The 24540-nt window shown below is 37.7% G+C and overlaps 1 protein-coding gene across 8 annotated transcripts in view; it reads right to left on the bottom strand.

The window, feature by feature from the left end:
• Positions 1–24540, bottom strand: part of si:ch73-103b11.2 (myosin-9) — a 72934-nt gene that overhangs the window by 45564 nt on the left and 2830 nt on the right. For all 8 annotated transcript variants that reach the window (XR_009770503.1, XM_061708310.1, XM_061708315.1 and 5 more), the window contains exons 2-3: positions 24293–24370; positions 22776–22841 (exon numbers count right to left, since the gene is read on the bottom strand). Coding sequence is in view for 7 of the 8 variants with exons in the window: in XM_061708310.1 (XP_061564294.1) it covers positions 22776–22841; positions 24293–24370 (144 nt within the window). In the remaining variant the exon portion in view is untranslated. The remainder of the gene's footprint in view (positions 1–22775; positions 22842–24292; positions 24371–24540) is intronic.

Raw genomic sequence — 24540 nt, 5'->3', positions numbered from 1 at the left:
TTTAAAGAGAAAGCCAGGCCAACCATTTTCCACAAACTGAACTAAAAGTAAATGTCAGGTTTGCATTATGCATCTTCAGTTTCATACAAGTAAAAATATTTTGCCACAAACTGAATAGTTTCTCTCATGTATGATTTGACTTTTCTCTTTTCCAGAAATTTAAAAACTAAAATTAAATAAATAAATAAAAGTAAATAAATACATACAATTTTACATCATAAAAAAGATTGATTCATGCTCACCTTATAAGTGTAAGAGATTTATTTTTGTTAAGAAGGTTATTTTGGTAATTCAGGGTTCATTATTTTATAAATATATTCTTTATATTCGGATGTAAATCAGGGACTATAATTACACTAGTCAGTTTATCTGTAGTGATTAGTCTGTTTTAGATTGGGCGGAGTGATACGCCACAGTACGGCACTAGGTGCTGTGTTGATGTTCTAAAATCCTACACTGTTGAGGGACATTAAAGTAGACTGGAACTCAGCAGAAGTTGTCCCCGTGTTTATCCTACTCACGACCCCAAAAAGGTTTAATTAAATAAGGTAAGGCTTAACTCTACACCAGCCTTACATAAGTAAAAGTTCAGAGCTCAACACGGGACCACAAAACGGTACTAGTTTCTTCTGAGCGGAGTCAGATTTTGGTCCGCGCGGCCGCGGCCGTGGTCGCGGTCGGATGCGCGTTACTAGTCAACACAATGGATTAATATTAATAACACAATATCGCGATACACTTTGTCACCTCCACGACACGTATCGTGACGTTTTTGTATCGCGAAATTTCGTGGCACGATATATTGTTACACCCCTAGTCAATACTGCAACACTGAAACTTTGCCAAGTGTGGAAAAAGGTGGGTACCAGGCTAAGCATAGAGCTAAAGTCAGAATACCGTGACAGGTAATAGGATCTTTGCTTCTCCTTTTTACAATGTCAGTGAGGCTGACATTGCAAATGTGGGTCTTAAAATAAATGCAGACTGATAAGATGTAAAAGTTTTTTTCAGGAATGGCGTGAAATTAGATCACCTCTTTTTTCCGCCCAAGGTAGACAAAAAGGCGTGAAAATGGAGAGACTGGTCGCGTATGCAAGGGCCATCCCCTCATTCCGTAACCAAGTGATAAGTGTGAAAATGTAACAACTTTTTGATCACATTGGACGCGTGCCGACCATATTCGTAAGAACAGAGGAGCCACATTTCGCTCTAGGGCCGAGCATTGCTCCTAAATTAAAATCTGCTCACAAATGAAACAGCAGCTGGTGAGGAAGACCTGGACACTTCCAGCTGAAGGAGTTGCAGCGTTTTTATTTACTGTACTGATGCTGTACATGCAGCTGAATCTGTCTAGTTACACTGTTCAAACCTGCACAGTAAACAGCGCACCGCACACACACCATCATTCTCTCATCCACACGCCTCTCTTGTGCAATTGCACAATATGAAGAAAGCTAACAGCATCTTCTCCGCTGTTTTTATCATCATCATCATCATCATCATCATCATCTGAGCGCAATGAACGTGACTGACGCCTTCTGGCAGTGTCACCAGACAGTGGAGGTCATGCACCTTTTCAGCGCCACATGTGATACTAATAAAGCCACCAATGCCACTGTATCAGCTGTGATTTCATGGCAGCACTACAACAAAGAGTGAAGGGCATGACAGAGATGATCGAGTCATCAGTAAGTTGACTAGTCAATAGATGAGTCAACTAGAATAATCTAAAATAATAAGCCTTTTCAACTACAATAACAGTTCAATATCATCAACTTGTGGAAATGTTGTTCTTTGACTTTAGCTGACGTCATCACTAGTAGGGATAGGCGGTATGGACTAAAAAATGTATCACGATAATTTCTGGCATTTATCCCGATAACGATAAAAATGACGATAAAAAAATACCAATTCAACTCCACCTTTTCAACTATAAATCTATCTCGCTCTCAGATCCGCCATGTTGGTTACACAAAAACGTCATCAATGGGAATTTATCCTTTTTTCTTTCTTTCTTTCTGGCTCATTTCTCCCTCCCTTCTCCCCCTTCTTTCCTCCTGCTCTTTCCTTCTTTTTTCCCTTCCTTCCTTCTTTCCTCCTGCTCCTTCCTTCTTTTTTCCCTTCCTTCCTTCTTTCCTCCTGCTCCTTCCTTCTTTTTTCCCTTCCTTCCTTCTTTCCTCCTGCTCCTTCCTTCTTTTTTCCCTTCCTTCCTTCTTTCCTCCTGCTCCTTCCTTCCTTCTTCCCTTCCTCTTTTCCCCCTTCCTTCCTTCCTTCTTCCCTTCCTCTTTTCCCCCTTCCTTCCTTCCTTCTTCCCTTCCTCTTTTCCCCCTTCCTTCCTTCCTTCTTCCCTTCCTCTTTTCCTCCTTCCTTCCTTCCTTCTTCCCTTCCTCTTTTCCCCCTTCCTTCCTTCCTTCTTCCCTTCCTCTTTTCCCCCTTCCTTCCTTCCTTCTTCCCTTCCTCTTTTCCCCCTTCCTTCCTTCTTCCCTTCCTTCCTTCTTCCCTTCCTCTTTTCCCCCTTCCTTCCTTCTTCCCTTCCTTCCTTCCTTCTTCCCTTCCTTCCTTCCTTCCTTCCTTCACGTTTTGCGTGGATTTAACGCAGAACCATAAATCAGCTTTACACAAAAACGTCATCAACAGGAATTTATCGTTTTTACCGTGAGATGACAAATTCTTATTGTGGGGAATTTTTTTGACGGTTTATCGTGAACGGTAAAATATCGCCCATTCCTAATCACTAGCTCTCCAACCTAAGAAAGCACTTTACCACACACACAACTGTTCAGTCCACCAGGTGTTAGTTTTTTCATTAGGACATGTTTTTGCCATAAAAATAAAACACCAGCCAACATCCATTCTACATTGCATTACACAAAATGGCGATAGATGTGACTGGTAAAAATAGATTCATAATAGGAGAGCAAAAACTTCCAGCTGAAACTCAAGACTCTTTCCAAAATGTTTCTTCTTGCTAAATTGGTTTATACAATGACATAAAAAATATCTGCTGCAGCTAAATTATAATAGGTGAAGCAAGGTCGTAAAAAAGCTTTGACAGCACCGTTCTTATTTAATATTGTAACAAGACAGCTTCTTTTGAAGAACTAATATGTCTGATTAAACTACTGCTGCTGTGTATGTCAGTCCTTCATGTGACTCGACAGTTTAGATTTGCCCTTTGTTGAATGTGCTACTTATATGTGACAAGGCCTGATCGTTGCACAGTGTTACAGAAATGCACGAGGGGCATCATTCAGACATGACACTGGCAAGTTCAGTTGCCACCAGATTAACAGAAAGCAGTGCATGTCTGGAAGGGGCTTAATATACTTGGGCAAAAACCTGGCCTCATACGGACTGGCGTCAACAGAACTGAGAGCCCCGTCACTCTCAGAGACAAAGGGAGGTTGAAGAGAGAAAAAGTTGAAAGTGAAAGAAAGGAGATTAAGTCTGATGCTCATGAGTAGCAGCAGTGCTACAGAGGGGAGTGGAAAAAAAAGATTTTGTGGACTGTGACTTTGGACTCCCCAGCCATCTGTCTGTGTAAACAAATCTACAGCACACGTGTTGGTTTGTCCTTGAACTGGAGTCAGAAGAGGATAAACAGCAAAATATTTCAAATTCTAAGAACAGTTGTATAAACAGCTTAAGCTGCCTATTTTTTTAATCATCGCATCAGCCTCTTACAAACATAGAAAACGCATCAGACTAACATTGCCTTTGATTAAAAAATTATTTCCATAAATCCTCTCACCTCTTGCACGGATTTGAGTCCTTACAAGCATGAAATAATAAAATGAGACTACAGCGTAGGGCTGGGCGATATGGACCAAAAGTCATATCTCGATATTTTCTAGCTGAATGGCGATACTTGATATATATCGATATTTTTCTGTGCCATAATTGGGGTTTCCCCCAAAGCATTATAGCATAGCATCTCTGTTAGCTTCATTTTTTTTCTGAGGCAAACCCTTAAAAAAACAGTCAGTTTTAATACAAAGCCTCGTGCCAAATGTCACACAGGTTCCTTTATTAACAGAGGTCTGCACAATATCAAAATGTATAAAACAAATGAAATAAAAATAAACTGCCTGCATATATAGAATAAAAATGCTTCTTGAATAAAATAAAACAAATATCCCTTTCCTGCATAACAATTAAATTAAAATACACTGTGCAATTAATACAATGTAGACTGTAACAGGCAGACTTTTCCACTGAGGTTGACAGTTGTGCAAATAACAAAACATTTGTGCAAATCTCAAATAAAACATTGAAGTCAATTTGTCACAAAATAAGCTATATCAAAATAGTATTTTTTTTTTTTTTTTTTTTTTTTTAAATCGATATAAACGATATTAACTCGTACCATATCGGGTTTGAAAATATATCAATATATATTAATATCTCGATATATCACCCAGCCCTACTACAGCGTCTGGTATACACCAGGACAGGTCTCCCCTCACACGTGTGCACCCAGCCAGCTCCAGCACTGTCAGCTGAGCACCAATACATGCCCTTATTTTGGGCCAGTCACAGTGGCTCTAGCCCCCCAGACACAGGGCCCCTCAAACCCACACTTCTCTGTCACCTAACCTAGACTCTGTCATTTCTGCCTGGGCCACGACTTTCCACAATGGGTTCTTTGTGAATCAGTACCAGAACACACAATGTGGGATTGTCAGCCATCACAGTCGATGGAGCCACTCCTCCTGTTAACCCACCAACAAGGAAATAACTTAAGAGACAAGAGACTCAAACAAGTGTACTTTGTAATCAGAGCATGGACATCATGACACCAAAATAAACGTATTCTTTTCTCTCAAGTTGTTCAGAGAACAGTATAAATATGCTCTCACTCACTCAGCACTAAGCAGTCTTTAAGATAACTAGGAACAAGTATGACAACTGAACAGTATCCACCTGTCCCATTTTTAGATGCCATAATCTTTATAGAAATGTTTTGCTGCTCTGACAAATGGCAAAGTGTAAAATCATAAAGGAGCTTTGACTGAGCATAAAACAAGGTGTACAACTTCCTTTTTTTATTAAGGGAGGAAAAAAGTGCTAACAAATTTCTGGGGTCATACAAAAGGAGTGAACAGAAATCATTTCCAGTTTACAGGCTCAGGGAAGAGAGATGATACAATAGATTAATTTAAAGGGGACCTATTATGAAAAACACGTTTTTTCGTGCTTTAACATATATAAAGTGGTCTCTCCTCAGCCTGGCAACTCAGAGAAGGAGGAAAGCAACCAAATTCTGCAGGGTCTGTACAGCCGCCCAGATGAGCCGTCCAGTGTCATGTGACTTCTACGAGCCGTTCAGATTCGGCGCATTTTCGTTACGTAACCAAAATGCAAACCACGCCTCGGTCGGCCTCCGCTGCGTGAAACCACGCCCACAACTAACTCCGCCGGGAGAAGAACTCCGCTATTGTTTTGAAGCGGTGTATCGTGTGGCTGTTTGAACAACGAGGGACAGTAAAAATTAGATTTTGCATCGACACTTACCCTCATAAAAGGATCAGTACCAATAGTACGGACCCGGCAACTGCACACGAGTCAGCGGTAAGTGACGTTCATTTTTTATGTTATTTATATTTGTCTACAAGTATGATCTTTGCATGGGCTAAGTATTTAGCTTAGCTCCGGTGTTACTCCATGTTACGGAGCTCTATTAGTACCGTAATACATTTTTACTGTCAATGGTTTCAGATCTTCCAAGCAATGCACCTGAAGTTGTTCAAAGACACCTTCAGAAGATGCACGGTCCTTCCTTGAGCCAGCAATAGTGCATAAATGTTATTTATATACAACGTATGTTATTTTATTTTTTTTTTTACAATAAAGTTGCCATTTTTGAACATTCAGTGTTGTGATTTCTTTACAGTTAACATGATTCATTTGTCTTGTAACATTAGAAATGAAATGATGAGGAATTGGAGTAAATTTTATTTTAGTTGTTTTTATTCACTTAGTTTTTTGTTTTTTAATTATTATTAATTTATGTTATTTGTGAAAGGGGCAGATCAGATAAGATTATTCTTCTTTCTGCTCCCTTTTCATTCATAAGTTAGGAACATTTGTATTTGTGTTTGTATTGAATTGTTTTTTTTTTTTTTTTAATGAAATAAAGAATAAAATGAAAATGAAATGAAATGAAATAAAGAACGGTGGTGTACCTGTTTAGAATTCAATTAAAGCTTCCTGTGTGAAGACGAGGTGACCTGTTCCCCTCTTCAGGTAACTAAAGGCTGATTTATGGTTCCACGTTACACCAACGCAGAGCCTACGGCGTAGGGTACGCGTCGATTTAACGCAGAACCGTAATTCAGGCTTTAAGATCCCAGGGAGTCGTTTACACCGTGTCATAACTGCATGCGAGCGTCCGACTATCGCGTCGAGCTGCGTGACATCGGACGCGCTCTGTCCACACTGAAACCGTTAAACTCGCGGCCAGTTAGGACAGTCCAATAGAAAATAAAGCAATGGAATTGATTTTGTCGCTGAAGCTCGCTCAGGACACGGTTTAATAGTGTACGGAGCCGGCTCTTCTGCCCAGAGCGAGGCTTTGTGTCCTCCCCTGCTACACGTCAGCCAATCAGCACAGAGCCTCATTATCATAGCCTCCCTGCCCCTAAGAATCCAGCATAGAGAAGGAGGTTAGGAAAAATAAAGACATGGCCCAGAGTCTGAATTTCTAATTTATGTAGAAAAAACAAGCTTTTGATTGTTTTTAAGACATTCAAGGCCTGTTTAAAATATACATTAAATACTATAATAGGTCACCTTTAAGAATAAATAGGTTAAGAAAAAATACATTTAAAAAAAAAAAATGTATGCAGTTTCTGATTTGCATAGTTGAGACCGACCTTTCTTCTCATTGTTTTCCCCGGTCATATGCCAGTCCAGATGTTGTACACCATTACAACACGTTTCATTAAGAACCAACTCTCTGTTTCAAAGATAGTAATTAGCAAATTCCTGACAAGCTTGCGTGTCTTTGTGCCCTTGGCTTCCCCAGGTCTTGGCCATTCTGCAGCTTAGAAAAACATGGCATTCTCCCTTATGACACAGCGGGTGAAAAATTTGCTTCTTCTGGCAGACTGCAGACAGTCTAGTTTCAATTTTGGTTACAAAGCAAATTCTCCTTCTCTTCCATCAACATTTTTGGGCTTAACACACTCAGTTCTATGAAGAATTCAGTTAAAAAGGACTCGCTGGACACGAGGAATTGCATTTTACTACTTTTCTACCCATTTTCAGTGTGACTACATCTACAACACTGCTCAATAGGACACATTATACACACCTGTATTTTGATTACAAACATCTGTTTTGTTTTCCCTTTTGCTCTAGGTGCCAGTTTGTCTACCAACCTGCATGATGACAAATTCATATGTGATGACTTCACACCTTAGGTTACATTGCTCATCTTTAGACATGTACCAGCAAGATTTTGAAGAAAGATTTGTTGGGTTTTTTTGTGTACATTCAAAGCCTCTTGACAACTATCACTGAAGCAACTGGAGAAGCAGGCCTTGTCAAGGGTCCATTCTCTGCTAAAATGCAAATCATTTGTATTATCTAATAAATCTTTTCACAACAATTAGGGATTAGAAAGGTAAATACACATTTTTGCCATAAAACGTCTGCAGGGAAGTATACTCAGGGGCCAGACTGATAGAGTCATAGTCTTTTTCTTTAGTCTTTGTACTGCTCTCTCCTTCCTGACTCCACCATAAACAACACAGATATAGCACCCAGAGCTGACAAGAGTGGTCAGAGAAATGATTGTAATCATCACTGTCTCGGAGCCATCACAGTCCTGTAATTACTACTTCTTGTGAAAACTCTAATATCCCACAGAGTTTAAGCCAGCACAATAACAAACCCTCATGTCTAACCCCTGTATCTACTTTAGGAAAATGTATGGGGCTACTAAAAAAAATAAAAATTAAGACCAAGGTTTATGGTGAATATCTGGCATTCAGTTTCTGCAGGGCATCCTAGGGCACTCTACTGTACATGGGACTTGAAGATTCTTTAAAAAAAAAAAAAAAGTGCTATACAAGAAGGCTACAACAGCACTTGCAGTCAATATTCTGAAAAAAAATTAACAATAATAAAAAAAACACACATTTCACCCATATCTGTGTAAGGTATTTTAGAGAGGGCTGTAGGTGGTGGCAGTGCTTCTCCTCTTGTAGAGTGGTGAGAGGATGTGGGTGGTTTTAATGCTGTGTTAGGAGGCCAGCAGCCAGCAAATGCAGAGGAGGAGGAAGAGGAGGGCAAGTTGGATGATGAAGGCCATTTTCTCTGCTACTATAACAGATTCTTTTCAAATGGAGGCGAGGATTGTGTTTGATCAGACAGATCAACCCCTATACCAATCAGATCTTTGGACTTCCACCACACTTTATAACTATAGGGTAAAACAAAATTGAAGTAATGTGTTGCGATCATAACAAAAAATGTATCCATCATCTTTACACAGCAGTAAAACCAATATAACATGCTATAATGATAAATGCATACCAAAATAAAGAAAAGGCCAACAGCAAAATTAGTTGTTCGTTATTGAGATGCTGACCAACTTTTCCCTGTCCATCTCCAATATATTTCAAATATGCAACATTTCACCTTATCAGAAAAATCATCAGATTCAGCTCACTGAATGCTTTTAAATTCATTGTAATCCTTCTTCTCTTATTTATACCTTCTATTCTATGATGAATGAATCTTGTTATTTCTACTAACTCTGCTTATCAGTTCACTATAACCCAAAACTCTGGACTGTACAATCAGCTCTGCTAACCATTTACTAGGACTCCAGTGCATTAGATGGTTTTGATCATGTCTGTAAATAAGCTAGCATTAAAATAAAAAAAAAAGAGAGGATGTATAACTATGCAGTCATTTTAATTCTGACATGAAGTTGTCTGCATAGTGGATGAGGGAGACAGACAAATGAGCTTTTGTAAAACTATAGCACTGAATGCATGTGTCCATACCACAGCTTTACATTTACACAAAGCCCTTCTGCATGCTCATTAGAACCGCTTTTCTTCCAAGTCCAATACTGATAACTGAAACCCCCTAGTTTTAATTTGCAACACTAATATTAACAATGTTTAATCTAAAAATATGTTAAAGGTGGAGTAACTCATTCTGGAGAATGATTTTTTTGACTTCAACAACCTAACAAACACGCCGTTCCCTCCAGGCTGCTTCAAAAGCACGTTATATGGTTATAAAACGTCTTGCCCTTGTGTAAAGAAAAAAAAAACTTCAGATTAAATAATGACACAGTGAGTGCCGCAACTAGGCAAGTGAAGATTCCTCTCCTTGTTTTCCACCAGTTCCACCAGGTTCATTGCACATTTCCAAAGTGGCATTGTTGCTACCCTCCTTGACTGAATCATGTCGACATCTGCCCTCTTTTTTTTAAGCTATTCCATGCTGGGGTTATTAACCCTAGCCTGGAAAGAGAGCACTGAGTCACAGCTGTCTCTCATACCAGTTCTGATTGGGTGGCACCTGCTTCTCAAAACCCATGGAAGAAAATTGAGAAGTCAATTATGTTTTAAATAATGTCAGTGTTTGGAAGAAAAAAAACCTTAATGTATGCTGACAGAAAATGTGAAGGGATTAAAGGATATGTCCTCTGTAAACAGTCTGTGTGTACACACACGAGGACCCCTGTGTTGCTGATTGCCCAAAATAGTTGTAGAGCCACATTAGGGCTGCACGATTAATCGCTAAAAAAATCGCGATCTCGATTCATGCTTGAACGCAATCTCATTTCCAAATGACGACGATTTAAAAAAAAAATAATTTTTTTTTTTTTTTTTTTTTTTTTTAAAGATGGCTGCATAAAAAAAAGGACTAGGCCTATGTTCTAGGTTGTTGTAGTCCTGTCATGGTCAACTATCATGTTGTCATGTTTGTTATATTTTGTTAATGATTGTGGATTACATTTGGAGAAACATCTACCTTTCTCATCACCTGACACATATTGCACATAAATATTGTTAAAATTGTTATTGTTAAAATTATTTAAAGACAAGAGAGATGTTTATTGTTTTTATGTTCAATGTCAGCTGTTAAAGCAAAAAGCAGCCAGAGGAATAATTTGTTGCCTCAGAACTACAGGATCTGTTACAAGTCCCCTTTCTGAAAGGGTGTTCAACTCAGGGAGGAACAAATATTGTTAAATTGTTATTATTGTTTAAATTATTCAAAGGTTTGTGTAAAGAAGACAAGATATGTTTATTGTTATTATATTTTTGTTCAGCTGTTGCAAAGTTAAAGTAATAAGTGCAATAAATTTTATATTGGAAAAAAATCGTGAGAGAATCGTGATCTCAATTCTAAGCAAAAAAATCGTGATTCTCATTTTGTCCAGAATCGTGCAGCCCTAAGCCACTTTGTGTTTTTTCTGATAAGGTAAACCCACCAAAATTTGTTACAGCAAAATAGACAAAGAGTGGATTATGAGTAGGAATGAATAAGTCCACCTTTACTGGTCTCCTCTACTGACTTCTGGTGCAGTAAACCTTTGAATCCTAAACCCTACAGCTACTGCCTTGTGATTATTTCTTGGCTCCACTGCAGGATGAAAAAAGGTTGTTATGAGGTCATAAGCCATGTGAACACAGCAGACAGCAGTCTGATCTACAACAGCATCCCATGTGATGCTCTGATACACCACTTTGGAAACTAGGCCAAGGTGAATGGCTGCTCATTCTTTACTTTGTCAACGATAAAATTAAGGTACCGGAAACAACTATTCTAATCAAATAAGAAAATTAGCTTTAGCTAGATGAGGTTAACATGAAACTAGTTTGGCAAACCCTCTCCCATTCAGTGCAAAGTAGCCGATCAGGCCAAATATGAGAGAGGGAAAAAAGGAGTTGGGATAGGAAAATGTTTCTTTGGCAACTTATAATATCTGAATTTTGTGGCTCATTATTTTTCCAAGCTCTTTAAAAGCACAACTATAAGAGCATGAAACATTTGAAACATATTTTTCAAACAGTTAGGTTTGTGTTCCTTGATTATTTGACATGAAACATTTCACACATACACACATACATAAACAATATACAAACTAAAATGTATGTATGCTAGTATGTATGTGCATTATAGAGCATTCATGAATGGCAAACAACTGCAGCAAGCATTCAACGGTATATTTCATGAGTATTAAAATAAATGCCAATGTTCAATGCCTTGTGTGTTAGTGTGCGAACACACAATACAAAGATATCTACTGTAGTAAATGTATTGTATTAGTTGAAGCTCATGACGACAACCTGGCTGTCAATACTTTTTGCTGTGTTTGCTTAACCAACAGAACTAATGATTTATATGTCAATTATGAATCTAAATATTCAGAACATTCTTTAACCTTGCTTACATGTCCCCTGGATGTTTTCTTTTTAATATTATCAGACAGCTATCATGAGCATATAAGCCATCAATGATATAGTGGGCTGATATGCAATTTCAATCTGTGAAACAACCTGCAACCTGCAGGTAATAGAGTAGCTACAGTAATTTGCATGTGCTATGAGGAATGGATGAAATGAAAAGGTAGCAGATGTTACAAGGAGGAGCAGCAAGATAGTAGACCTGAGCCAGGGCAGCACCTGCCCTAAGGAGAGCAGCAGAAATTATTGACATATGACCAGACAAAGAGAAGCTTTTTAATCAGATTCCTTTTCTTTATTTTTTGTTCATTTTGCTCTGATGCAGGGAAAAATACAATTCAATTTTATTCTATTTTTTTAATATATATATATATATATATATATATATATATATATATATATATATATACACACACCGTATTTTCTGGACTATAAGCCGCTACTTTTTTCATAGGTTTTCAACCATGCGGCTTATACAAAGGTTATTCTGTGGATTTTTCTTCCACTGCTCGGGGCGCTCTAACCGGAATTAGAATCAAAACTAAGACAAAATAAATGCAAATAAAAATATGCTACTTCTTCTTTAGCAGATAGAAGTAGAAGCAGATTTCAAACAGATAAATAGATAAATAAATACCGGTTATTTTCTCTTGGTTCTGTCCCGTTTTAATTAGCAAAGTTGCTGCCGTGTTAAAATACACTGTTAGGAAAGGATCTATTTAGGTACAAACATGTACATAATTTACAGTTCAAAATCGTTCTGTACATGTAGTAAATATCTAATCTAACAACATAAATATCTGCGGCTTGCATATCTTTTTTTTTTTTTTTTTTTAAATAGAGCGGATGCGGCTTATAGTCCAGAAAATACTGTATATAGTTGGTGTACTACAGAGATGACTATATAAACAGAAAACAGTCAGATCCAAGCATCTTTTTTAACTGCTTGACCCTGTTGAGAGTTATGGGGTGTAGAATCTATCCCAGTAGTTACTGAGGAGCAGTTACACCCTACCAAGAGCACAAAAAGGTGAGCATTGCATTTCTAATATTGCAAGCAACAGAACGTGAATATTTTACCACTCTGATGCTTCCATCTATTATATAAACATATATATTTGTGTTCTTGAGAAATCGCCTTCTGATAGAAATAAGTCTGGTTGATTTACCCCAACATTAGAATCGACAGTTGCGCAGCGTAGCAATATTTTTGTTACAGAGTCACAGGGACCAAGTAAGATCGTGTCATCTGCTAATGGGCAGAACTATATTAGGATATTTATTCCTGCTCATTTACCAAGAGAGGTGTCATGCCCAAGAAATGTAAAGGCCATGAACAGTTTTTATGTGGAAAAATGTAATTGTAAAATTTGAAGGAAGACAGATGGGTTTTAGTGGGATTAACAGCCTGCTAGACTGGGACTTTAAAAGTTCAGATGATTGACGTTTTCTTTATGGTGTTTTGGTTGTTATGTAAGAACAGAGGAGAGAGTACTAAGCTGATTAGGGTGCTGTGGCTGGATGTAGTCTAGTCAGTGTCTTGCTGGGAAAGGGATTTAGGGTCAGGTCTCGTCAAAGCTGCAGTGGGTTTTTAAAGAGAGTGATTAACCAAACACATTCAAAATAATTTTATTGCTTGCCACATTGATTTGATAGGCACATCCTCTTGTGAAATGTGGCTTGGAAGAGTTTGTAAAAGCCTATCTTACATCAAATACTTTCTCTGTAAATATCTACCAAAAAATATGCCGCACCCTGTCCACTCTATTTATGTGAGTTGTTACAAGATCCACCTCTAAGGCTGCTCTTTTTTTCTAAAGATATCTTGGATGTACAGTCTTAGACCTTAGCAGATGAATGGGCTGGCATGTCACTGCGTTGTGGTAAAAGGTTAGAGGTCATCTAATTTCACTGCACCTGTTCAAACTCAGACTTTCAACTGCAGCTGTGGCCACTACAACTTATCACAAAGCAACAGATTGTTAGACAACCAACCACAGGAGAGTTTACAAAACTGGACCTTATCTAACCAAGGGGTCACATTGCTGAGATGGAACTACTAAAACAGGTTGGAATATAGGACTTACAGTTTAAAGAGTTCTGTTATAAGCGAGTATAAATGTGTTTTTCTTGAAAACATTTTATTCAATCTAAACACAAATAATAGAGGCATACTGGTGGACTGAAGTAATACGAATGTCTAGGGCAGGGGTCGGCAACCCGCGGCTCCAGAGCCGCATGTGGCTCTTTAGCGCCGCCCTAGTGGCTCCTGGAGCTTTTTCAAAAATGTTTGACCTTTTTTTTCTTCTTTTTTTTCCTTATTTTTTCAATTTTTTCTTTTTTTCTCTTTTTATTTATTTTTTCTTCTTTTTTTCTTATTTTCCTTTTTTCTCTTTTTTTCTTCCTTTTTCTTTTTTTTCCTTTTTTTCTCTTTTTATTTCTTTTTTCTTCTCTTTTTCCTTTACGTCTTCCTTTTTGCTTTCCTTTTTAATCTCGACATTTCAACTTTTTCTCGAAATTTTGACTTTTTTCCTCAACATTTCGACTTTTTTCTTGACATTTCGACTTTTTTCTCGACATTTTGACTTTTTTTCAAGATTGTACTTCAACATTAATCTCGACATTTAGACTTTTTTCTCAACATTTAGATTTTTTTCTCGAAGTGCATAATGAAAATAAATCTTCCCCCAGTTATAACTAATATAGAAACATGCAGCATATGTTGCCTTCATTCTAAGGCTGATACAAGACTTCATTTTTTGCGGCTCCAGACATATTAGTTTTTTGTGTTTTTGGTCCAATATGGCTCTTTCAACATTTTGGGTTGCCAACCCCTGGTCTAGGTCAATCACAACAAGCATATTTTCACTTTCAAAATAGAGATACTGTCTAGTGACGCTCAACACCTCAAAAGCAGACACCTTCCCAACTACCCCACTGTTTTATTAGTGCCTGTCCCAAGGCAGGCTAACCCGTCACCCACACAGTTTAAATGAAACCTTTTGTCAATGTCCTGATCTAGTGTTAAAAACAAACTGAGCAAGCAGTCCATCAGAGCCTGTTTGGCTTTATAGACAAGGGAGGGTTTGGGGGAGAGAAGTTACACAATAGTGGTAGCTGCTTTCTGCAGCACAAATGATTTATTGTCCGGACAGAACTGGAATGGAAGACAGATACAAGAGAGTGGCAGGATAAGCGAGAGGCAAAAGGACGGGAGAATGAATTGGGCTGAGTAAAAATGACCACCTTGTAAGTAAGACTGGGCAGTGGTTGGACTGAATTCTTTGGGAGAAAGGCTTTTCAGGGCAATGAATAATTGGAAAACATTAAAAAGAACCAGAAAATCAGGGTGGGTGCAAAGAGAAGGTGAAAAGGCTCTTAGAAAAAGAAAAAAAAAACTTTTAAGAACTTTTCTCCATGGAGCAGCAGTTGACCATCAAGAATTCAAACTCACATAATATGGAAAACCTTTGCTATGACCAATACATTTTCCCTCAAAGTCCCGATAGAGCTAGGACTCAAGTGGTAAATGATCTGTCATTAGGCTCACACAGAAGGGACACAAGTATGAACACTAAAGTTGAAAAAACAAATGTCTCACTTAACTGCCTATGGTACTAGAAGCTGTTAGCTGAATCAAAACATGGTAATCCTTGGTTGTGAAAATGTATGTTTTAATGCTGGAAAATAACTACTTATGAGAACTTTAAAGATTATTTGCGGGGTTTTTTCTGATGTGTGTTGAATTTTGCCCCAACTCTCTAACTTTCCATTTTCTCTTAATTTCTTAGAAAAAAAAACCCAAAAGTTAAATACAAAACTACAGATATCTTTGCTACACATCCATTCAAAGAGGGAGACCACAGTTTCTCTGTATCCAAGCAAGCATTGTTAAAGAACTATGCTGTTTTATGACTGTAATTTGAGTTAAATAAGCCTAATTTGAAGGCTATTATTTTTGCACTCATGTAGCCCTTTGGCTATGAACACATAAATGTAAACTTGTGAAGCACATGTTCCTGTTGACCACAATTTCATCTTTTGAGAGTTCAAAACCAGAAAAACTGGTTTCATATGAGAGTTCGGTTATCTGTGTATTTCTAAAAGAATGAAAGTGACAATTTTAAATTAACTCCAACTACAGAGACAACAGTATTAAGCACTACTGGTGCCTCATGCACAGTAGTGGCTCCCAACCAGGCCTAACACTTTGGGTTTAATGTTTAGTGAGTAGACTTGGCCCTAAGCCAGAAAGTTACAGTACTTTAACTAAAGGAACAGGCATATGCAGTGCACAAATGGAGAAGATAAGATTTTATCTTGCATTCTGAATGATATGGTAACTAAAGCAGAAGTAAAAACTAAAGATTATGAACCAAAATCCCATCACAGATTTATACTGATGTTTATCAATTGGAGATACAAACAAAGCTCATTTTGCACAAGATATCTACTGTGCTCAGCTTAACAATTATCTCCATGTAAACGTAAAATTGTGTCCATGTCAGCATTGATTTGGAATGTGGACACAATGGGTCACTATGTGGACAACATGGACTCAGGTTAGTAATAAACATGATCTACTGGACGAGTGCCTCTAAGCCAGGGGTCGGCAACCCAACATAATGAAAGAGCCATATTGGACCAAAAACACAAAAAACAAATATGTCTGGAGCCGCAAAAAATGAAAAGTCTTGTATAAGCCTTAGAATGAAGGCAACACATGCTGCATGTTTCTATATTAGTTAGAACTGGGGGGAGATTTATTTTCATTATGCACTTTGAGAAAAAAGTCGAAATGTCGGGAAAAAAGTCAAAATTTCGAGAAAAAAGGCGGAAATGTCGAGAAAAAAGTCAAAATTTCATGAAAAAAGTCAAAATTTTGAGAAAAAGGTTGAAATGTCGAGAAAAAAGGCGGAAATGTCGAGAAGAAAGTCGAAATTTTGAGAAAAAAGGCGTAAATGTCGAGATAAAAGTCAAAATTTGGTGAAAAAAGTCGAAATGTTGAGAAAAAAGTTGAAATGTCGCGAAAAAATGTGAAATGTCAAAAGTCGAAATTTCGACAAAAAAGTCGAAATGTCGAGGTTAATGTTGAAGTACAATCTCGGGAAAAAAGTCGAAATGTCGAGAAAAAAGTCGAAATGTCGAGAAAAAAGTCAAAATTTCAAGAAAAAAGTTGAAATATCGAGAAAAAAATCAGAATGTCAAGAAAAAGTGTCAAAATTTCGAGAAAAAAAAAGAAGAAAAAAGGAAAAAAATTAAAAAAAAGAAAAAAAAGACGAAAAAAAGGAAAAAAAAGGTCAAATATTTTTGAAAAAGCTCCAGGAGCCACTAGGGCGGCGCTAAGGAGCCGCATGCGGCTCTAGAGCCGCGGGTTGCCGACCCCTGCTCTAAGCAATAGCACATACACGCACCACAGCAACTATATGTTATTGTCAAGCTTATTGTGAGCTCAAAGGCTAAAACTGAAATGTATGACGCTTCATTATGGAAGATTAGATACTTCACTGTCTTTAATTAAAATGGACATTTTGCTAGTGAAACATTTTTGTTTCCACCTCACGGTGAGTGCCTTCCTCACAGATCTTGTACTTGAAATGGAAAAAGCTGGCATGATGCATAATTTCTATAAATCAGTACTCCTATCTGGTGTGACCTGGTCCCCCTGGATCTTGTGCTCATGAGGTTGCTTGAAGCATCTTTTGAAAGAGGCTCAGCAGTACTGATCTGGAACTTTCTGGAGGTGAGTTCTCTGGACTGCCCATGTCCCCATGCACAGCATCCCTGTCACTGGTAAATCATGGTGGTGTGGGCAGTTTCTGCTCCGACAGTCTGGTACACATACTGTAGCAGCAAAGACTAAGGCCACGTTTACACATAGCCGGGTATTTATAAAAACGGATATTTCCCCCTCTATGTTTTGAAAAATTCCATCGTTTACACGAGATTGTTTTCAAAATCTCTTCATTTACACGAACCCGCATTAATACGCTGTTAAGGGGTGCTATGAGCAGCCAAACCTACAGGGGGCAGTGTAACGAGAAGCATAAAGTCATGCTAGCCAATCAGAATCCTGGAAAAAAACATCAACAAATGACATGTGTGAAGCCTGATATATGGTTCCGCGTTAAATCGACGGCGTAGCCTACGGCGTAGGGTACGCGTCGCCGCGTAACCTATGCCGTAGGCTCTGCGTTGGTGTAACGCGGAACCATAAATCAGCTTTGACTGCCAGTTACTTCCAAGACGGAACAAGAGTCTTTCGTTTGGAGTGACAGAGAAGTGGAGTTACTTTTGAGTGTGACTTTAGAATATAAAACAGGTAAAATACAAGAAAATATTGACGCTGGCCAAACAAATTGTAAACACAGGTCGCACACATGACGCTGGTGACGTTTCTGTCTCATAATGTGACGTTCTGAAGCCTAAATCTCCGTTTCCCTCCGTTTACAAGCAAACGTGAAAACTGAGTTTTTGAAAATCTCCACTTTGGCCGGAGTTTTCAGAAATGATAGTTTTTGGAGACTTTAAGCTTCGTTTTCGTGTGAACGAACGGCCAAAACGCATGGAAACACCACCATTTTTGCTGCTTGTAAACGGGGCCTAAAGCTACTTATTGTGGTCAGTCTCCCAATAACAGCCAAGGACATGCATGTAAATGACATGTAAATGACTTAAATCACCTTAATCCAATTTAGAATTTCGATTTGGGATAGAAGAGTGAAAAAATATGTCAGTAAATTTGTGCCGATTTCTATTTATAAAAAAATGGTTGATAAATAGATTTAGAATACTGGAAGGAAGCTTCGGGTAGTAAGGTTGCTGGTAAGCAGGCAGTACAGGTTTTGTAGACCATAATTATTATAATGTTAACAAACATTGTTCCCATAGTTTAGACTTTTTGCAACGTGTATAGCAACCTGTAGGTCATAACCGCTTACATTCCAGCAAATCAGTTCTTACTGGAACCCTGAGGCTCTGAATTAAAATGAGTCTCTCATGCACCAGATCAGTTCAAAACCAAAAACAAACCTCACCTTGAACCCACACTTCGGAACGATTGTCAATGATCCAATAAGGAAGACCTACATCATCATTTCCCAAAAGCTGGAAGCAATATATCATTGATTATTTTATATCTTATTAATTATAAACCTTTGTTCTGCACAGCTTGCAATATAACACTAACATAAAAATACTCTGAGTAATTTATTAAAGCTTGCAATGATTGGAAGACTCCAGGAAGTATTCCTATTTTGATTAGTTGAGTTATGCTTTCACTTATTCCCTGTGCAGAGTCCCTGGGGGCATCAAAACAGGTCCAAACTCATGTCCATTCACACTACACAAAGTTTTCCCCAGTCCCAAACTGATACAAGCAAATCACCCTTGTCCTGGGTTCACTCCTCACACCTGTGTTTTATAGAATTCCTTTTTAAATTATTATGTTTGTTGTGAAATGATCTTGCCCTGCCTTACCTCTCTGAGCTTCTTCATCCCTATTCACCTTCTCGGTGGTTCAGGTTGGCTGACATGCTGCTCCTGCAGGTACCGGGGTCTCTGATGTTTTTATCTATTTTATGTTTCTTATAGTCTCTTATAAGTCTTAATATTCAGCCATGTGCAGCACTTTGTTTCAGCTATGGTTGTTTTGAGCGCTTTATAAATAAAGTTGCTATGGTATGGTTAATGCTCAAACTGGTTAAAAAGAAAAATAAATGTTCCTAAGCATGGAAGGTGGAGAGGATCTTTGCATGTTTCAGCAAGTCAAAGGTTCTTCCAAGTCTTAGGGCAAACACAGGCTGAGGTGGTATATGCTCATACTAAATACATTTTCTCACAAATTCAAGAGAAGGGCAGGAGGAAACTGCATCCTTCAAGTACAAAAAATAAATACTTTTTTTTTTTTAATGCAGAAAACTTTGCAGGGAAATGGAGCACGTTGGTCAAAAATGGTCTCACTTCCTTGACAGTGCTATGGGGCACAGGTTAGCTGTTGAATTCCATTAAACAAAGAGAATGAATTGAAGTAAAATGAAATGAGAATGACTACAAGAACTGAAATGTCAAAGGAACTCTTGAATAGCCAAGGTATGTGGCTGTGATACAAACCATCAACTACATTTTCAGCAGTCTAAGGTAAAAAAAGCAATGCAAGCGTGCCTGAATTAGCCTTTTTTTATATAAGTAATAAACTACAGTAGAATTTCAGAGGTAATAAAAGATAATCAATGTTGAAGACTTGTGAATCAGTATGAGTTCAGATATCACATGAGTAATTCAGACAATGCAAAGAAACAAAATACAAACTTCAAATTAATTTGGTAAGAATAGGTTAAAATTAGGTCAAAACATGGTCAATGTAGCGAAATGCAATGAGTGTCGGGTATAATAACTGTCCAGTCAGGCAGTTAGGTGTTGATCTTACTTTTTTTTTCTCTAAAAAACACACATTGATGTCATCAATGAAGTGGCTTTTGGATAGTTATTCTCACCCACACACCAGCTCTGTTCATGAGGTAATAATGGATTGTGTATTTGTTTTTTCTCCATAAAATTTTAACAATTTTTACAGCTTCAAACAATGACATGATTGTCCTCTTTTTTTAATATTTCTAAATCACTTAAATATTCATGAATTATAATAACTAAGGCCTTCCATCAACAGTGTTATCAGTATTACATACAAATAGTTAAACTTCTCTGAAACCTTGCAACACCTGTTACAACAGAGTCATGACCTCTGCTATTATACACCCGCTGCCTCAAACACAAAAACATGTGCAGTTTAAACGAAGCAATGACTTTGTCCGATTTTGCCTTCCACATTTGTTTTTGATGCTGTGCAGGATTTTTTTTGTCTACAGCTACAGTAGAAAGCCTTGCTCACCAAGCAACTGAGTCTAGAGACAACCGTAGCCCACACAGTTGTACTGCTTCCAGAGTATTCCTTCCTGTACTCTAGTCAGGAATGAAGACTGCTAGAGCTCTTCACAAAATAGATCTACTTCATGACCGTTCCTGAACAAAAAGGACAAAATGGGTTTCCTTGGCAACATGAACCTGACATAATGGCATAAGACTGGTCTTAGAAAATCTAAATTGTGCATTCAGCCATAACTGGAGACTTACTGAAATATGTAACCTTAAATAAATCTACCTCATTTTTATTTTCACTAATAATGAAATAACATCCTAGTCAATGTACATCGTGTCATCTTATTAATACAGGAGTTTTTAGTTATTTTGTTCAGACATAAGATGAAAAAGGATGTGGATTTTACCTGTTTCACCTTATGTCTGAACAAGAGAACTAAAAACTCCTCAAAGGTCAAAGTGCTTTGTTGTAAAGTGCACAACAAGCCCTTCCACATTGCAATAAACAATAAAAAAACAAATAACATCCTGCTCATATTGAGTCAACAGCTTAAAGACCAAATCTGAACTCCCTTTTCTTATGCATATGCAAAGGGAATCGACTAAAGCAGCACTGACTAATCAGCTTTTCAGGGCAGCATATGATCTTTGCAAGCCAACATTTGAAACTATCCACCATCTACAACGTTTCCGCTTTGTATCTTGCTCTTACTGCAGAAACATTTGCATCTTTTTTCCTATTCTTTCACACATTAGCAACTGTTCAAAGCAATCCTGGCATGAAGTGAAAGCAGAGGTGCACCTTGGTGAGTTTTCACCGTAGGTGGGCAATGGCAAAAATCAATTACTTCAAGTTGTTCTAACTTATTGCACTCACTGAAGGCCATTCCACATCCTGCAGGTTGAAACCACAGCCCATCTGGGTTTGGTTATTCCAAAGACAAAGAAGCCATAAAACTAGGCTGAGAGGAAAACAGAGGGTACCTCGTCATCCACAATCCCAACTAGAGCTCTAACATGGGGGTTATGATGTGGTCTAGAGGAATTGTATACTGCCAAAACCCAGGGTCACTAACAATAAAGCTTTAAAATCATAATCAAGGGTATTGCGGCTGCTTCACATGTTCTACGCTGAATACTTCAACTGTATATAATATAAACATTTATCAATGTCCAATATTATTAAAATACATAAACATATTAGTCATGTTTATGTAGTCTTTTATTCAACACAAAACCATTATTCTAATGCACTTGGTCTGAGAAGCAGGGCTCTATATTTAGTGTCACTTGATATTTCCAGCTCTAAACCTTAAATACCCCCCCACCCCCACCCCCACCCACACACACACACACACCGCCTTTTTTATCCTCTATTCAGAAAGATGAAAAGATGTAGAGTGACATCCAGAGGGAATGATGAAAGAATGGAGGACATTCACTTCTTTCTTTTGTCATTTTCTGTAAAAACATCACCCATCTTTCATCCCAGGTCATCATGCCACACAAATAAAGTTTAATAACTCTGGGATGAAGAAGAATTTAAGAGTATAGTATTTCTTGGCTCATTTAGTACAACTAAACCATTGGCTCACAAAAAAATCCCTGCTTCCCTGCTCTTGTATAACAGATAAGCTACTTCACATAGACTACGAGAATGCACTGACTATGCACAGCACAGACAAGAAAAATCCACACTTCATCCCAGCTCCAGCTACTTATAATAAATCAGGCCTTTCAGTTTTTACCTGACCTTCAGTGAAAGAGTAAAAAGTAATAATTCTAGATATTATACAACCAATAGATAAAGATCATTCAATAAGTATCTATCTTCCGTGTACCGTGTTTGGTTTTTCCAGTTCTCTTTCAAAGAAGGAAGTCAACACAAGTTCCAAACATAATAAGTGTGGAGTGTGTTAACCACTAAACAAACACACACAGCTCAGCACATGACTTTTAGTGTCAACACTATTTGGAGTGACTTCATCCTTTTTGACAGTAGTTAGTTTATTGTTTAGCACCTTCACTGAATGCTCTGTTGTGTGCATGTAAAGCACTGGTGTTAAAAGAGCGGCGTGCAGCTGCTCACTTGACAGTAAGCATGCTGAACATGCTAAACACTCCCGGCTGACAAAAATGCAGATGGGAAGTAAACACAATTTTAAAAATTTCTGTCAAAATTGCATAAATATCAAGGGTCCCTTAAACAATGTTGTAAAATATGACTGAAAATACATACTATACATTGTAAAACATTGAACCTTTTGCTAAAGTGAAAGGAGTGCCATTCCTTCCCTGAGCCAGTTAATAACAAAAAAGTATTGTCACATGTAATGAGATAAAAAAAAACAATGCAAATAAATAAATCTTGAAGTTAGTATGAAAACCATTAAAACCAAAATGTTTTTTTGATGTTTTTTGTTTGTGATGTCAAATACAGAATGCAACAGTGAAACTCACCATTTCGTCCAGAGCATAGCGAAGCAAACCATGCTCATAGAGGATAAAGAACCGCCTTTGCCATTTCTGTAAAAGAAGAACAATTTTGAGAAATTCCTGGATTAAATATCTGTATCCTTCTGCAATTTAAATTAAAAACACGAAAAAAGTGACAGGCATTATTCAAAACTTCTTAACAAGTTTTGTATTTTTGTAAATACAAATTAAATTCTTCTGCAGCTTAAAAAGGAAAATTGTAAGGTCTTAATTGGTGTACAGTAAAGATTCACGGGTCATGTTAATGAGCATTAATGAATTAATGGGGAATGGACAAGCAAGCAGAGTTTTTATGGAGCTTGTCACACTTGTTGGTAACCAGTTAAACAAACATATTTAATTTGCAGCACCTGACTGCTACTTTATTCCTATGAAACATTCAAGATGTACTTACTATCCAACTATCCAATATGCAAATCCTAATTCGCTGCAACTCTACCCGTAGGGCACTTGTTGAGATTACCAATTGTATTTCTAATTCAAACAGTTTCAATTCAAGGTGTGCATTATTCACTAGTAGCTTATAAATAACGAAATGATGTGATATCTCTTTTCTCCACTCCACCCCCTCCCCATGTCCTCACACATAAACACTGACTATACAACTACAACAACTCATGACCAGTTGCACCAAAATGTTCCTCAAACGTGAGTCATTCAACACAACAGCCCATATTACTTTGGTTAATTCATGTAAATTTGATTAGTTTACTCATATCAGAACTAGTAAAAAAACAACCAGTTACAATCCTGCAGTAAAAAACTGACTGTAACAACAAGCAGGATGTGTTGATGATGTCAAAGCAGCAGCAGACCGCTGATAGTAGACTGAGGGTTGCTTTTCCCAAAACCCATATGGAAGCCATCAGCACGGCTGTGAGAACTGGGTCCTTCCTTCTCCTCCCCCACATACACCCTAGTCCTCTTTTGGGAAGCACCACCACACTATAATCTGAGAGCTGATAAAAGTAGGCTCCCATTACATGAGGATAGGGAGGTGCAACTCATGCAGTAATGTCAATAATAGGCTCATTATTGCCTCACAAAAAGGCTTATTCTGATAGCAAGCGAAACGTCCCACAAGAATCTGCTGATTCTGTAAAGCACCTACAATAGCGCAAAGAGACCATTTGTTTATCAAATTTGTAATGACCCCTAAAATAATTTACAATCTTGAAGGAAAAGAATCTCATGCCGGTTGCTTTTTTTTCCTGATATAAACTGTGTACTCCAAGCAGATTAATAGAAAATCCAATGAAGTGCCCCTATTAATTCTTATAATTTAACAAAATTGGCTTAAACAAAGCAGCTCTCTTTTAAGAAGGACATGTATTTATTTATAATTTAATCAAGTAGAACTTTCGTTCCTTAATTAAGATGAAGTTTAAAAAGTATTAAGAAGCAAAAATATACTATTCTACCTAACAAACAAACAAACAAACCAATCAATCAATGCAATTCAAGTGAGGACTGACACCTACTCGCGATCTGTGCAAGGGATTGTCAAAATTTGTTCCCTCGGGTGCCAGTAGCAACCATCCTCCATATATAGGTTTTGCCTGTAGAGGGGAAAAGACACGCATTGTTAAGAACCAACCTTAAACAAGAACATTAACACATTGATCAACTATCCAATCTGCACATCCTAATTTGCTGCAACTCTTAACCGCAGGCCACTTGTTAAGGTTACAAATTGTGTTTCTAATTCAAAACAGTACACAGACAGTTT

Source organism: Cololabis saira, chromosome 19, assembly GCF_033807715.1.
Source record: "Cololabis saira isolate AMF1-May2022 chromosome 19, fColSai1.1, whole genome shotgun sequence".
NCBI classification, from domain to species: domain Eukaryota; kingdom Metazoa; phylum Chordata; class Actinopteri; order Beloniformes; family Belonidae; genus Cololabis; species Cololabis saira.
Note: the sequence above shows the minus strand (reverse complement) of the source record. Positions and strands in the feature narration are given on the sequence as shown.